Here is a 16,242-nt window from a genome sequence, read left to right as displayed (position 1 = left end):
AGCAAGGAAATGCATGAATTAACAAAAGAGGACCTAATCATTACCAAGTGCTTTGCTATGTCAGTAACATCCTTATCAACATAATTTACAGCCTTGGAACAATTATCACAAGTTTTCCCACAGTTTGCAGGATCAAACTTTTCTCCAAAATGTACAAGTTGCAATAGACGTCGACAATCAACGTCATTTTCACAATAGCTGACCTGTTAAGAAACAACAGATTAAGCACGCCAACAAATATTCTATTCAAATCATGGAGATGACCACAAGAAAGCAGCAAATGCAAAATACCATACGCAAAAGATTCTCAACATTTGTTTCTAATATCCTCCCAGCATTTGTTCCAGAAATACGTCCTGATCCTAATGCCAGTGGACTTTGCTCTATGACTCCTTGACTGATCATGTGTTTAACTCGGATCTGGGAAGGCAACAAAAAATGCAGAAAATAAGGACAATGAAAAAGAAGATTACTTGATAGCAATAACCTGCAACTTACATAGTCACTGTAGCTGTAATACAATAAACAAGATGAAGGTTGACCATCTCTACCAGCACGACCACACTCCTGCAAAATCATGGAGTAATAAGCTTACCAAATTGTTATTTATAATTTTAGGTATTCCAATAACAGCCACCCTAACATATTTTTATCTAGTAACCTTCCTAACAAAATGCTCCTATCCTGGGAGGGATTTGTTTACCCCAAACTTCCTTCATTGGAAAAGATTGCCCCAAGACATCAAAGGTCTGAACTAATGCCCTAAAGAACGAGGCACAAGAAAAGGCACCAAGGGAGACAAAGTATGAATCCGGTTATCCCCCCTTAAAGGATCTAAAACAACCCAATCCAAAACTTGAATTGAGACTGAAACATTGTTCAATTCAGAATCTTTGAGACCCCTTCTAAAACCCAGATCCCGCTCAAACCCATAAATTGAGTTAAAAGGAACTAGGAAAGTAGAAACTAGCTCATTTTTATCTCTTGAGAAGGAAAACAAGGATGGGAACTGTTCTTTCAAAGGTGAGTCCCCCACTCATACATGCTCCCAATAGTTCACAAGGTTACAACAGCATAAGTCATACCTAATGAAAGGCAAAAAAAAAGGCAAAAGAATGGCATGAACAAATTTCCAAGGAGAAGCTCTTGTAGCCCTGGCAAATACTCCCACGTCCAAACCATCAACCGCTTACCCATGAATTGCTTAAAATTACCTTAACCCACAACTTATCCTTCTCCATTGTCAGTCTCCACAACCATTTTCGCAATAAAGCATCATTTTTTTTTGGATATTTCCAAATACTAACCCACCAGCACTCTTCTAGTAACCACCTCCCAATTGACTCTATGATCTCTTCTCTCTTCCCCCGGTTCCTACAAAAAGTCCTTCATCAGCTTTACCAAGCATCCACTCACCCCCTAGTATTTTAAACACTAACAAGAGATAAACTAGCAAACTGGCCAAGGTAGACTTGATCAATGTAATCCCACCCCCCAAAGATGGGTAGTTCTTCAGTTCTTCCATGGAGCTAACCTCTTTGTGGATATGTCAACCACCAGACTCCGAAAGATGTTCTTACTTGGATTATCCCTAAGGACAGTCCTAGATAATCCAATGCCACTAAGAGATTGCACACCCCAATATGTTTGCCCTTTCTGCCACCTCATTGTCAGTCGTATTAATTCCAAATACACAACTCTTATCAAAATTGACTTTAATGTTTGACATTTGCTGAAATAAGTTAACCACCATCTTCAAATTCCTAACCCATCTAACCTCATCTCCTTCACAAAAAAAGATACTATCATCTTCCAACTGTAAATGGGTGATTGGAAATTTGGAACCCTATCCCTTCCAACTCTCCACCCCCTCACCAAGTTTCTAGAATCTGCCATCTCCAATAGTCTACCCAAAACTGCAAAAACTAAAGTAAAGAGGAAAGAAGATAGCAGATCCCTTGTCTAATTCCTCTAGTTGCAAGAAAGTGATCCACCAAAATTCCATTCACCAAAATACAATAGTGGCAAGTCCTAATGCAACCCTACACCCATTTACACCACCTCTCCCCAAACCCAAAACTAAGTAGAGCTTCCAATAAGAAGGAACAAACAACCAATATCATAAGCATTTTCCAAATCCAACTTGCAAATCAAATCCTTTTTTCTAACTCTTTTCAAGTCCTCCACACTTCCAAGATGCTTAACAAAAGCACCTTGATTGAGGAAAATAAATGGTGGGGAGTACTTCTCTAATCCTTAGAGATAGCACCTTGGCAATGATTTTATATAAACTATTTACCAAGCTGATAGGTCTAAAATCTCTTGGGTGACTTGCTCCATTCTTTTTTTGGGACCAAAGCAATGAAAGTATTTTGTAATAAACAAAAAAGAAAAAAAATATATTAATAAAAGGAAGGGTAGATCAACCAGGGTGATGAGGAATCACTACAACTTAGACTCTATAAACAATTCACAATGTGTATACAGCAAAGAAAAAACAGAAATACAAAATTAACTGTTTGAAATCCACCTCAAGAATAAGACCAAAAACCACCACTAAGATCCTCCCTTGAAATCCCTTCAAACTTTGGAATTATAAACACCCAAATGATTATCCTTTTCTCACATAAAAGAGAGTTTATCATTTCTTCGATGAATGATTTCAGAAATCCCTTTTGTTTCTTTCATTCCACGCTTCCCAACATATGACAAAAGGAACACAGCTCCAGACCATCTTTGCCTTAAGAATTCCTTTCATTGTAGGCCAACAAGCAAGAGTGTCTCCAAGAGCCCTTGGATTCACCATATTAGATATCTGAAACAGCCCGAAGACACCCCCAAATGAGCTTTGAGAAAGAGCAACCAAAGCACAAATGTAGCACATTCTCCTGCACAGCTTCACACAAGAAACACCTTCTTGGTAGTTAGATATCACTTGAGAACCTTAAAAAATAAATAAATAAACTTGCTGCCGAAGCAACACAGACTCTCATTTGACAAATACCAAGAATGCCCACCCAACAAAAAATCACCCCAAACAGGAAACTAAACTATCCCTAATCATATAAAGGCCCTTTAGCACTCATGGTTTCCCCTCCTAAAACCAATAAGCACATCTTTTTACCCACTTTAAGATCAGTTTCCATCACCTTTTCCACATCCACATTTTGCGTAATTTTTCGATCGCTATCCAATTCCACTCCTTCCTCTTCCTCTTCATCTTCATTAACTTCTTTATCCAAATCATCCTCTTCTCTCGACAACACCGTTTCTTTTACCAAAACCTCTTCGGTGAACTCTACTGATTTATCTCCCTTTTCACCACCAACTGGACAACAGTTCGATATATTCTTAGAAAAAATGCCACTGATCAAACAAGTTTTTTCTTTCAGTTTTTACCTTCTATACACTCTATAAAATTTGCTACTTGGACCTACACTTATGAGTTCACCTTTCTGCCTGGAAAATAGCGTGGTAGTGTGAATTAGATGCCCAGTGTTAGTGCTCCTTGCCTTCTTTGGGCTTACTGATGATTTTGAAAAGGAGGTATGCTGTTTCATTAACCCAAGTTTCCTTGGTCCCTGCTTCTTCCTACCAAGATCTCTACCTAAGTTGCCCACCATGATTTCTAAGACCTGGCCATTATCTTTAGTTATCCTCCCTCCCTCTGAGTTCTGCCCCTCCTGATTAAATAGCAAATCTGCACTCATGTATGGTTCTTCAGGCTAATCTTCCCACCTCACCATCAGGATTCAGGGCTATGAACTTTCCCTCGTCCACAGTCAATACAAGCGCATCCCCCTACCTTCTTTAGTTGTGTGCTTTAATCCTTTTCCTTCATTAAACTTAGCAAGCAGAAAGGGTCAACATAGTCTACTTTCATTGTTGAGCAACTGTGTTCCAAAGCACTGCAGCTGAAATACATGTCATCAAGTAGCTCATTCTCCGCACCTAAGAGCAGAACCAAGTCTTCCTCAGACTTATCAAGACAAGAAGACATTGTTGCACTACCCAAATCTCCACAAGCCCTAGGCCCTTCACAAGTTTGCTCCAATGTTGATTGAGCACAACAACTTTCTTGGGCTTTACCTTGTCTGTTCTCTGAAGAATCCCCTCTTGCATAAGAATATTTCGTCATGAAACACTTAAGCTCACCCCCACAAGAAGTCATATCACCTCTCCATCGGCACCCTCTAAGCTTTCTATTCTTTTGCTCGAGACAGGAGTACCTCTGCTTCCCCTCTTGCATAAGAACATTTCGTCACAAAACACTTAAACTCGACCAAAAAAACCGGGATTCCCTAGAAGTTGTATCACCACTACATCGGCACCCTCTAAGCTTTTTATTCTTTTGCTCAAGACAGGAGTACCTATGCTTAGAAAAGAAGAGCTGGGTCACTGCTGGGTCGAACCAACCACTGGATCAGCCCGACTTGGTCCATTATGTTTCTTAACATTTAGGCCAGCGTCACTTGGGTCGATAATTAGACTACAATAAGTGTTGTTCACAATCCTACTCAAAATGATAGGATTAAGCTCATCGAAGTGGATTTACATTTCATCAAAGAAAAGGTTACACCCTTTATGAAGTTTGAACACCAACTAGCTAATGTATTTCACTGAGGCTGTGGTCAAATCAAAATTTAGTGGACACTTAGTCAAGCTGGGCTTGAGGGGGATTATCGATGCATTGTAGTTCTATACATGTAAGAGGTACTTTTTTCACTCTAGTGAGAATAGGATGTAAAAGGGAATAATCTCTGCCCAGTGTTCCCTTTTTCCCTTCTCTCTCTCTCTTCTTTTGTCCCTTCTCTTCTTCCTATTTCTCCTTTCTTCAAACATTAATCAATCCAGTTCAAGATAAATGATATTAAAACACTGATCAAAAATAAATAAATAAATGATATTAAAATATTAGGGAATATGTTGAAGCATATTCCAATGACATGTCAATATCCATGGAAATTGAAATGTTTCATGGAAAACTAAGAAATATGTCATTTTTTTTAAAGTATAACTATGAAAATTAAATTTAGTACCTGATGATAGCCTTCAATAGATTTTGGAAGAGAATGATGTATAACAAATCGGACATCAGGTTTATTGATGCCTGAAATACCCAGGTTAATACAGGATATGAATAGCAATGGTAGGAAAACAACCAAGATGGCAATTAATAATACCCATTCCAAAGGCCACTGTAGCACATATTATATTGATCTCATCCTTGCTCCACTGCTTTTGAACAAAAGTTCGTTGCTGAGAATCCATGCTCCCATGGTAAAATGCTGCTTTATGGCCAAATTCCTGAACAATTAAACAACTTTCATTGTCAAACTAACAAGTAAAGAGTGACAAGCTTATTACTCATTTAAAATTGGATACAAACAACAACTAAAAAAGACAAAAGGGTGTCATCACTTGTGCACTTGTCCAAACTGACCCTTGATTGTTAACAATTTTAGGACTATATACTGATAATGTTATGTCCCATGCTTAATAGTTCTGAACCACTAGCCTAGCATCATCCTAAAATATAGTCCACAGGCATATTACAGAATATTTTACAATGATACCATCATGCCAAGCAGTGACCTCTAGAATGTTACAGCCAGAGTTACCATACAAGATTCTAGAAATCACTATTGGGGTTTGATAAATTAGTCTAGTAAGGGTTTGCCAAAAACAGTCATAAGCTTTGATCATCAACTAAATCGAAGTGATAAAAAAAGTGTTTATAAAAATAGCATAGAAAAGTTGGCAGCCACACTAAAATAAGAAACGCCAAACTGCTCTGGACAACGACTTTATGTAAAAACCTTAAACAGCTATAAACCTAATAATTGACAAAGGAAATATAACACAAACCCCACTCATGGAATACAAACAGAATAAAGAGTGAATAACAAAGTCAACTGCCCATAATTAAAGAAAATTAGAAATCCAAAATCAACATATAGATGATCTCTAGCCAAAATTTGAGTCCATTTCAATACACCATACTATTTAGACCCCATTCTACAACATTTTAACTATATATATATATTAAGAAACTTTGCAATATCAAGGATAAAAGCAACCATTTGTTTCAAAAGAAAGAGATGAACCTGTAACTTGTCAGCAACTTTCTCACAGTCCATTCGTGAAAGACAATAAATAATACCACATTCATCAAAATGGTTTTCTTTAATGAATTTGTCAATGTCTTCCAAACACCTTTTTGTCTTTGGGATTACTGAATACCTGCAATCTTAACAGTAATTAGCCATTAAAATAAAGAAAGTAAAGCATCTAATTCAACACTAACCGCAAATTTTGGCGATTGAAACTTTGTCGAAAAACAACACAATTAACAAGGCCAAGAGCTTGCACAACATCTTCCTTCACACTTGCGGTTGCGGTGGCAGTTAAAGCCAAGACAGGAGTATTTGGGAACTTCTGCTTCAAGATACCAAGACCCTGAAAGGTATAAAAAGAGTAAAAGGTTCACCAGACCATAGACAAAAGGAACTCTAAAATCCAAAAGCAATAAAGTTTGGAATGCTAAAACCTGATAATCCGGTCTAAAATCATGCCCCCACTGGCTAACACAATGAGCTTCATCAACAACAATCCTAGCAAGTAAACTACGAGCATGCAAACTCTCCAAATGTCTTAACAGAACATCACTCCTGCAATCAAAGGGATGTGTTAATTTGAAGGGTTTTATAATAAAATATATGGTGCCTATAACTGAAAAATGTTTTAGAGGGAAAAAAAGTACCAAACATGGCCATGGAATATTTTAATCTTCAAAACCCATGTTAGCACAGTCCTTTTGTTTTTCCCATGTTGCAGAGCTTATTATATACTTACACAATAAAACACCATTGAAATTAATAACTGATGAGGCAAAAAAAAAGAAGAAAAAAAAAAGAAATGTGTGAATGAATTCTTTTTTTCAGGTTTTTTTTAGTGGGATCCCAAATTGTTGTCTTTGGGTAGCTTTGTTGACAGTTTGGGACCAGGGGTATTTTCGTCATTTTATAAGTTAGGCTTTTGGTCAGGGGCAGTTGGGTACATTTCTGTTGGGTTTTGGTCTCTTGAGTCTTTTTGTAACAAAAGTTATCTTTTAGGTGTTCATTTGAAGTTAGTTTTGTTCCTTAAGGAGTTGTTGGTGAGAGGGAAGCATTCTAGGGGCTTATGTGTAAATATTTTAACTAGCTTGTCCAGCAAACCAATGAGTCTTATAAAAGAGAAGGGGGCTGTTTCTGTAGGTTTTTTTTTAGTTCTTTCTCTCTTGTTTGAACTGTAGCTCAGCCCCAGCTAGGGTTTTCAAGCATTGGGAGAATGGGTTTTGAGGAGACGACCCATTTTGGCACCTTCCAATCCCTCCATCGCTGCGTGTCCGCGCGGGAGGCCAGCTTGCTGCCATTGTTACTATGGCGAAACTGTTCCAGGAGGAGTTTTACTTCAAGTTCAGGTCTGAAATCCCTAAAAATCCAACTTATTTTGTTGTTTTCAACTTGGTATTTCTTGTGCTTACTGCTGTATACTTGAGGTACTGCATGTAACTTGTCTTTCTATCCACATCAAGTGGTATCAGAGAAAGTTCTTTACTTGGGTCTGCTTCAAAGTTCATCTTCTTCTTGTGTTTTCTATATTATCATGGCTGCAAGGGGTGGACGTGGTAGGGGTGGTAGAAGACCACAATATGTCACTGTAGAGGATTTCCAAGAGACTATAAGAGGACTGCAAGAACAGATTGAACATCTTGCTCAACTTGTAACTCAAAATGCTGCTAGGGATGGTGACATAGAAAATGATTTGGGGCTAGGAAGAAGAAGACAAGCTCCTAGAGTTGATGAACAACTCACTGACATTATTAGTGAAGAATCAAGTGAAGACATTGAGCAACCTGAAGGTGATCAGCATGGAAGGAATAACAACCAGCGGTGGGAAGACCGAATAGTGCAAGCTTTACAATCCAATCAAGGTCATGGTGTTCAACATCATATTTTTTATTTTGATGGTGAGTTGGAACCTAAAGAGCTTCTAGACTGGTTGGACAACATTGAAAATTATTTTGATTGGAAAGAAATGAATGAAGAAAGAAAAGTGAAGCTTGTAACAACAAAGATGCATGGGACAGCCTTAGATTGGTGGAAAAATTACCACAGAGAACGGAAGGGGAAAAGAAAGGTTAGTTCCTAGGGAAGAATGAAAGAGAATCTGAAATCCCAATTTTTACCACCAGACTACAAGCAAACTCTTTACCAAAGGGTGCAGAATTTAAGGCAACGGGAAAAGAGTGTGAAGGAGTACACAAAAGAGTTTAATAGATTAACTCTTCAGAGTAATATGTCAGAAATTGAACAGCAAAAAGTTAGTAGATATATCAATGGTTTGAGGTTGCCAATACAAGATCAAGTCAGCCTACATTGCCTATATAAGGTAAAGGATGCATATCAGCTAGCTCTAAAGGTTGAAGCTCAACTGAGATGGAGCTCAGGGCGGAGGCTAAGTGCTGTCCAAGGTACATCTTCATCAGTAGGTCGAAGTGTTGAGGCTGGTAGGGGTCGTGTGATCAACCAAACATGACCTACAGTCCAAGCGACTTCAAATGCAACAAAAAGCAATCAACGGCAGCCTACTATTAGATGTTTCAGGTGTATGGAGTTGGGACATCGTTCAAATGAATGTCCTAAGAGAATGATTGAAGGGCAAACACATTTGGTTGATGAAGTCACTGATGAACAACAAGGTGATATAAGCCATGTTGAGGATGAGCAAGTGGCTGAAACTACTGAAGCTAATGCTTTAGAGGAAGAAAACTTGGATGGGGATATTGAGGATGAAGCTCTAGTGATACGACACTCTATGGTTGCACCTCAAGAACCACTACCAGGGGACTGGTTGAGAAAGAATATCTTTAGAACACGTTGTACAGCTGATGGGAAGTTGTGTAACCTGATTATTGACAGTGGGAGTAGTGAGAATCTTGTTTCTTAAGAGATGGTGGATAAATTACAGCTCAAGATTGTTCAACACCCCCGACCATATCGTATTTTGTGGTTCAACAAAGGAAATGAGGTAAGAGTTTCTTCTAAATGCCTAGTTAATTTTTTTATTGGTAATACATTTGAAGAATCGATATGGTGTGGCGTTGTCCCAATGGATGCATGCCATATTCTCTTGGGTCGCCCATGGCAATATGACCGTAAGACCATTCATTATGGGGACAAGAACACATTCATCTTTGTGAAAGACAATAAGAAGATAACTCTTAAACCAATGCAACTTGATTCATTTCCAAAGAAGGAAACAAAGCCAACCACTACTCTCTTCACCTCAAATAAATTGGCTCAAGATGGGAATTTGGATGTTGTTTACGTGTTGGTTACAAAAGAAGTTAGCAAAGAAACAATTGTTCCAGAGTTGGTGAAGAAGCTACTTCATGAGTATGCTGATGTGATGCCTAAAGAACTACCCGATGGCCTTCCACCCCTAAGAGATGTACAACATCATATAGATTTAATACCGGGAGAAGCATTGCCTAACCTACCCCACTATAGAATGAGCCCTAAGAAGAATGAGGATCTCCAAAGACAAGTAACGAAGTTGTTGAAGAAGGGGCTAATCCGTGAGAGCTTAAGCCCATGTGCTGTACCAGCTTTGCTCACACCAAAGAAAGATGGTAGTTGGCGTATGTGTGTTGACAGTCGTGCCATTAACAAGATTATAGTTAAATACAGGTTTCCCATACCCCACCTTGATGACATGTTAGACACATTGGCTGGTTCACAAGTCTTTTCAAAGATAGATATGAAGAATGGATACCATCAAATTCGTATCCGGGAGGGGGATGAGTGGAAGACTGCATTCAAGACTAAGGAAGGTCTTTATGAATGGCTGGTTATGCCATTTGGGTTGTCTAATGCTCCTAGCACCTTTATGAGGTTCATGAGCCAAGTTTTAAGGCCATTCATGGAGAAGTTTGTGGTAGTTTATTTTGATGACATACTCATCTACAACAAAGATCATGACAGCCACTTAGGACACTTGAGAGCAATCCTAGAAGTCTTGAGACAAAATCAGCTATACGTAAATTTGAAGAAGTGTAATTTTATGACAGATCGGTTGGTGTTTTTGGGGTATGTTGTTTCATCCAAGGGGATTGAGGTGGACCAAGAAAAAGTTCAAGCTATTCAAGAGTGGCCAACACCAAAGACCTTGACTGAAATTTGTAGTTTTCATGGGCTAGCAACTTTTTATCATCGGTTTATAAAGAATTTCAGCACTATTGTGGCACCCATTACTGAATGCTTGAAAGGAAGTGAGTTTACTTGGACTCTCGCAGCTGAGAAAAGCTTCCAAGAGCTAAAGATGAGGATGACAAAGGCTCCGGTATTGGCTTTACCTGATTTTAACAAGCTCTTTGAAGTTGAATGTGATGCTTCCCATGTTGGGATTGGAGCTCTCCTTAGCCAAGAAGGCCGTCCAGTTGCTTACTTTAGTGAGAAACTCAATGATGCTAGAAGGAGGTATTCCACTTATGATGTTGAGTTTTATGCCATTGTGCAAGTGTTGAAGTTTTGGAGGCATTATCTTATCCAACGGGAGTTTGTGTTGTATTCAGACCATGAAGCATTGAAACACTTTAACTCCCAACAGAAGATAAAGGGAAGACATGCTAAATGGGTTGACTTTCTACAAGAATATAATTTTGTTTTGAAGCACAAGGCTGGACAGCAAAACCGGGTAGCTGATGCTCTTAGTAGGAGAGTTCACTTGGTGTCAACAATGTCTACTAATGTTGTGGGATTCAGCTCCATCAAAGACCAATACCAATATGACCCTTATTTTGGCCCTATTTGTAGAAGCTATACAGCAGGCAACAAGGATATTCGAGCCAAGTTTGTGTGGAATGATGGTTACTTATTCATGGGCAATAGGTTGTGTATTCCATCAGGATCCTTGAGGGAATTACTCATTGTTGATTTGCATTACAAGGGACATTTTGGTCGCAAGAAGACTCTTGAAATAGTCTCCTAAAGGTACTTTTGGCCAAGGCTACAAAAGGATGTGTTCTATTATGTTGCTAGATGTCACAAGTGCCAAACATCTAAGGGGCAGCATCAAAATACAGGTTTGTATCTTCTCTTACCCATACCAGAAGCACCGTGGACTGATATTACTATGGATTTTGTGTTGGGGTTGCCAAGAACAGCTAGGGGTAATGACTCTATTTTTGTTGTGGTTGATCATTTCTCTAAAATGGCCCACTTTATTGGTTGCCAAAAGACTTCTGATGCTTCTCATGTAGCTAACTTGTTTTTCAAAGTGGTTGTTCGGTTGCATGGATTGCCAAGATCTATCACATCAGATCATGACATAAGATTCCTTAGCCACTTCTGGAGAACTTTATGGAAGCGTATGGGTACTACCCTAAAATATAGCAGTACATTTCACCCACAAACAGATGGACAAACTGAAGTGGTTAACCAAAGCCTAGGCAACTTGTTGAGGAGCCTAGTTAGAGACTACTTAAAGCAATGGGATCTTATCCTACCACAAGTTGAACTTGCCTTCAACGATTCAGTTAATAGGTCTACAGGGAAGACTCCTTCTGAGGTTGTGTACGGCCGGTCACCTAAAAGTGTTGTTGATCTAGCTCCTATAACAGGATTGCAGTGAGTGAGTGATGATGCCAAAGCTTTAGCTGAATCCATTCGAGAGATTCAAGAGAATGTACGACAGAAGCTGAAAGAAAGCAACCAATGGTATAAAGAAGCTAAGGATAAACATCGCCGGATGAAAGAGTTTCATGAAGGCGATCTAGTCATGGTTTATTTGCGGCCTGAGAGGTTTCCCATTGGGACCTACCATAAGTTGAAGCAGAAAAAGATTGGTCCATGTCAAGTGCTGAGTCGGTTTGGTGACAATGTAATATGAAATTGAGCTACCAACTGATTTGTCCATTTCACACATTTTTAATGTAGTAGACCTCTTTGATTACCATGGGGACTTAAAACCAGCAACAAAGGATGGGCGAGGACAAGCACAAAGGCCCAGTAGTTCTAATGAGTTTGAATAAGTAGAGGGTGTAGAATATGTCCGAATCACCAACACGCGAAATGGGGCCTATATTAGGTTCTTGGTCAAGTGGAAAGGGAAACCATCAATTGAGAACTCTTCGATTTGTGAAGAGGTGTTTATGAAGCTAGATGGAAACATGTGCAAGGCTGCTAAAATTGCTGCTCGCATGGGGTCGAGCTCTTTTTAACCCGGCGGGAATGATGAGGCAAAAAAAAAGAAGAAAAAAGAAGAAAAAAAGAAAAAAAAAGAAATGTGTGAATGTATTCTGTCTTTCATGTTTTTTTTGTAGTGGGATCCCAATTATTGTCTTTGGGTAGCTTTGTTGATAGTTTGGGACCAGGGGTATTTTCGTCATTTTATAAGTTAGGTTTTTGGTCAGGGGCAGTTGGGTGCATTTCTGTTGGATTTTGGTCTCTTGGGTCTTTTTGTAACAAACGTTATCTTTTAGGTGTTCATTTGAAGTTAGTTTTGTTCCTAAGGAGTTGTTGGTGAGAGAGAAACATTCTAGGGGCTTATGTGTAAATATTTTAACTAGCTTGTCCAACAAGCCAATGAGTCTTATAAAAGAGAAGGGGGTTGTTTCTATACAGGTTTTTTTTAGTTCTTCCTCTCTTGTTTGAGCTGTAGCTCAGCCCCAACTAGGGTTTTCAAGCATTGAGAGCTTGGGTTTTGAGGAGTCGACCCATTTTGGCACCTTCCAATCCCTCTATCGCTGCGTGTCCACACGGGAGGCTAGCTTGCTGCCATTGTTACTGTAGTGGAATTGTTCCAGGAGGAGTTTCACTTCAGGTTCAGGTCTGAAATCCCTAAAAATCCAACTTATTTTGTTGTTTTCAGCTTGGTATTTCTTGTGCTTATTGCTGTATACTTGAGGTACTGCACGTAACTTGTCTTTCTGTCCACATCAATAATTCGTAGTTTTGGCAATATAAGAGATAATAGTTGCTACACTTCTTTGATAAGGCCTTGCTCTTATTGCAAAAATAATCATAGTTTGAGTTATTCTAGCCTCACCTCAATTTAACAACAGACAATCTTTCAAATGGATGTTAAAAATGCTTTTCTTCATGGCCATTTGAAAAAGTCAGTCTACTGAATCCTCCTCTTAGATGTTTAAGTGACAAGTCTTCAGTTTGCAAATTCAAGAAGTCTCTCTACGGTCTTAATCAAGCATGATTCGCAATATTCGCAAGATTTGGTGAAATTTCTCCAAAATCTCCATTTTGCTAGGGGGCAATACGAAACTATCCAGGATTTTTTCCTAAAATCTCTGTACGTTGTGGATATGTTGGTGATATTTCAAATTACATTCATGGGCATGCATTTAAGGATTAAGATTTTACAATATTATTAGAAACTTTATGATAATTCATTAAGATCATCATACTTTTTTTAAATCTTGTCCTAAAAGAACAAATAGGGATTCAATGATTGAATGATTGGTTTATTATTTTGATAGTGTTCACTAAGTATAATTTAAAAGAAAAATAAGGCACGCAACTAAAAACAAGCATTCTCAATCAAAAATAAAAAAAAAGAGGATTAATATAGAGAAAATAGATGAAGGACAAAAAGGGAGATAGAAAGATACATTTTTAAGTCTCTTAATCATTCTTTGCTTTATTAGTACACAAGGTTCAAAGTATTGATACGATATGCCCCATATCAAGTATATCGTATCATTCCAAAAGGTTACCAAAATGCCTATTTTAAAGCTGTTCAAAAAAGTGGTGCTGTTAAATGTTAAATAATAAATTAATAATATTATAAGCACCCTGTAAAATACGAAACTAAAAAAATTATAATAATAGTTTTTGACTCACACAATACACATGTTCAAGTGTATCGGGTGCACCAATACATCGAACCATGTTTACAGAATTGTTTGTTACGGTTTTTTGAGCCTTGGATATGCAATTATACACTTTCTAATTCTAACAATTTCTTGAAGGTTTATTAACTAATGCAAAGTTTAAAAAAAAAAAATCCTTGTTTTTCAGATTTTTTTTGATAAATTCCTTGTCTTTCTGATCTTCCAAAGAAAACTGTATAAAATTCCAATTTTTACTTGAGGAATTTATTAAAATTCCTCAAAAAATACAGATGTTTGGGACCAGTGGTACCACAAATCAGTTCTGTATAAAAATTAATTACATAGACCTCAGCAAATACAGATGTTTGGGACAAAGACTTACTTGAGGTGGCTCTGGGTGTATTATTCAACATTCATATTCCATTTTTTTATTTTTTTATTTGAAGTGTGTTGTTTTAACAATAAGAAAATCCATTCACAAGTCATAGGCTTCAAAATTCCATTTCAAGTCTTGCACTCAGGCCATCCTGTCATACTTTACCTCTTAGTCTTTGTTTGTATTTGTTTCGCTTATATTCATGGCTTGCTTTGTTCCAATTGGATCCTAAAACAGTTAAACACGTTTTACTTGACCATTTTGCTACTCAAAAGGGACACAAAGTTTATGACCATGTATCTCAGAAGTAGTAGTTTGAACCAATGTCACTATTTTAGGAACCAATTTTGCTTTTTTTTTTATCTTCCCTTTATTATTCCTCTTCACGGAGAGAATATGACCAATCAGGAGGAATCACAGTTGTCTATTGTTCCCCCAGTTATACCTATTTCTATATCACCTGTTTCAAATTTTCAACCTTCCCTGTGTTCTTTTGAAAAACAACAAAAGAAACTCTAGGTGTATTAAAGAAGAAAGAAGCTCGTAGACTAATCTCCTATCCAATAAAATACAAGTCCATGTTAGGGTTTTAAATTCTTAATTTTCACACAAAAAACTAATGACTTTATAATTTTAATTAACTTTTAAGAAGAAAATGCATATGGACAATTTCAATCCTTTAGGGATGTTGAATTAACTTCAATGAAATTTTTGACAGATTTTGATGATTGTAAACTCGGCTTGTAGAATTAAAGAGAAAATAGAGAAAAAGCAGGTAGCCAATCCTACTAAAACTGGGAAAAGTTGAAAGTACAGCATTGCCACAATCATAAGAAAGCATGATAACTCCTAAACAACTGAACAGTTGACTCTAAAACTTTAAACACAAACCAACTACAACTAGTCAAATCAAATAGCTGAGCCAGACCCAAAAGCAATGTGTAAAATGATGAAAATGCCCCTATAGTCAAAAAATATAGTAACTAAAATCCATTAAAAAAACATTTTAACTCTATAACTCTTGCATCAAAACTCCAGGAAAGGTTGTTATTCAAGAAGAATGATTATATGAAGGATGAAGCCTATTATTGACTAGGTAGGCTCGGTGAGTAATTGGTATTCTACCTCTGCAGGTGGAAATCTTGTTATGTAGAGAAACAAGAAGCAATCTATGGTTGAAAGGTCAAATGCAGAAGAGAGTACAAGGGCAACAAATCATTAGGCATGCATGCCACTAGGTTCAAGGCCCGTATTTAAGAGATGGGTTGTGAAGTTTAATTGTATCATATATACTAGCAGGGACCCGTGTGATGCACGGGATTTATCAACAAAAGTGAAATAACCAAAACTTATAACTAAGGAAAGAATGCAATGCTGTTTAAAATAATTAAATCTTTACTTTAATAATTTTTTACAAAAATATTTTATTAATTTAGTAATTTGGATTATTTATATTAATACTTTTAATAAAAATAATAAATTATTGCCAATTACTTAATAAAATAATTATTTTTTCCATGTTAGTGTTCTATCTTATTTATTTTACTTTATTAATAATTAAATGTTTCAATTTTTGTAAATATCACTTAAATATTTAAAATACTTAAAGATCAGTAAATATATAAAATTAGGCTATAGTCATAATTAAAGTAATCTATAGTTAACTTTTTTTAGTCATAATTAAATTAATCTAAGCCCAAACTTAAGGTTTAAGACTTTGAATTAGGTTTAGATTTATCCTCACCCTAGCCCAACCCACCCAAGTTGCACGCATTGTAACATTCGTAATTGAACTAAACCAAACCGAATGCAATCCATGAATGCATTATTTCTAGGTTTTTTAACTATTTTTAGATAAAATTGAATCCAAAGTGTAACCCAATGAAATTTTTGAGTGTATTAGCAGCTCTTAAGGTTGTCTGGCCTAGCACAGCCCACACCTTAAGTGTAATAATTTTTGTCTGGGCCTACAAGC

The 16,242-nt window shown here is 37.2% G+C and overlaps 1 protein-coding gene across 1 annotated transcript in view; it reads right to left on the bottom strand.

Annotated features, from left to right (window-relative positions):
- Nucleotides 1-16,242, bottom strand: part of RECQ4A (DNA helicase (RECQl4A)) — a 69,444-nt gene that overhangs the window by 13,067 nt on the left and 40,135 nt on the right. The window contains exons 12-19 of the mRNA XM_010271117.3: nt 6,551-6,671; nt 6,308-6,459; nt 6,108-6,243; nt 5,184-5,307; nt 5,040-5,110; nt 499-567; nt 292-420; nt 45-203 (exon numbers count right to left, since the gene is read on the bottom strand). Of these exons, the coding sequence (XP_010269419.1) occupies nt 45-203; nt 292-420; nt 499-567; nt 5,040-5,110; nt 5,184-5,307; nt 6,108-6,243; nt 6,308-6,459; nt 6,551-6,671 (961 nt within the window). The remainder of the gene's footprint in view (nt 1-44; nt 204-291; nt 421-498; nt 568-5,039; nt 5,111-5,183; nt 5,308-6,107; nt 6,244-6,307; nt 6,460-6,550; nt 6,672-16,242) is intronic.

Source organism: Nelumbo nucifera, chromosome 2 (genome assembly GCF_055504915.1).
Source record: "Nelumbo nucifera cultivar China Antique chromosome 2, China Antique-T2T, whole genome shotgun sequence".
Classification (NCBI taxonomy): Eukaryota; Viridiplantae; Streptophyta; class Magnoliopsida; order Proteales; family Nelumbonaceae; genus Nelumbo; species Nelumbo nucifera.
The sequence above is the reverse complement of the archived record's forward strand: the minus strand, read 5'-3'. Positions and strand labels throughout refer to the sequence as shown.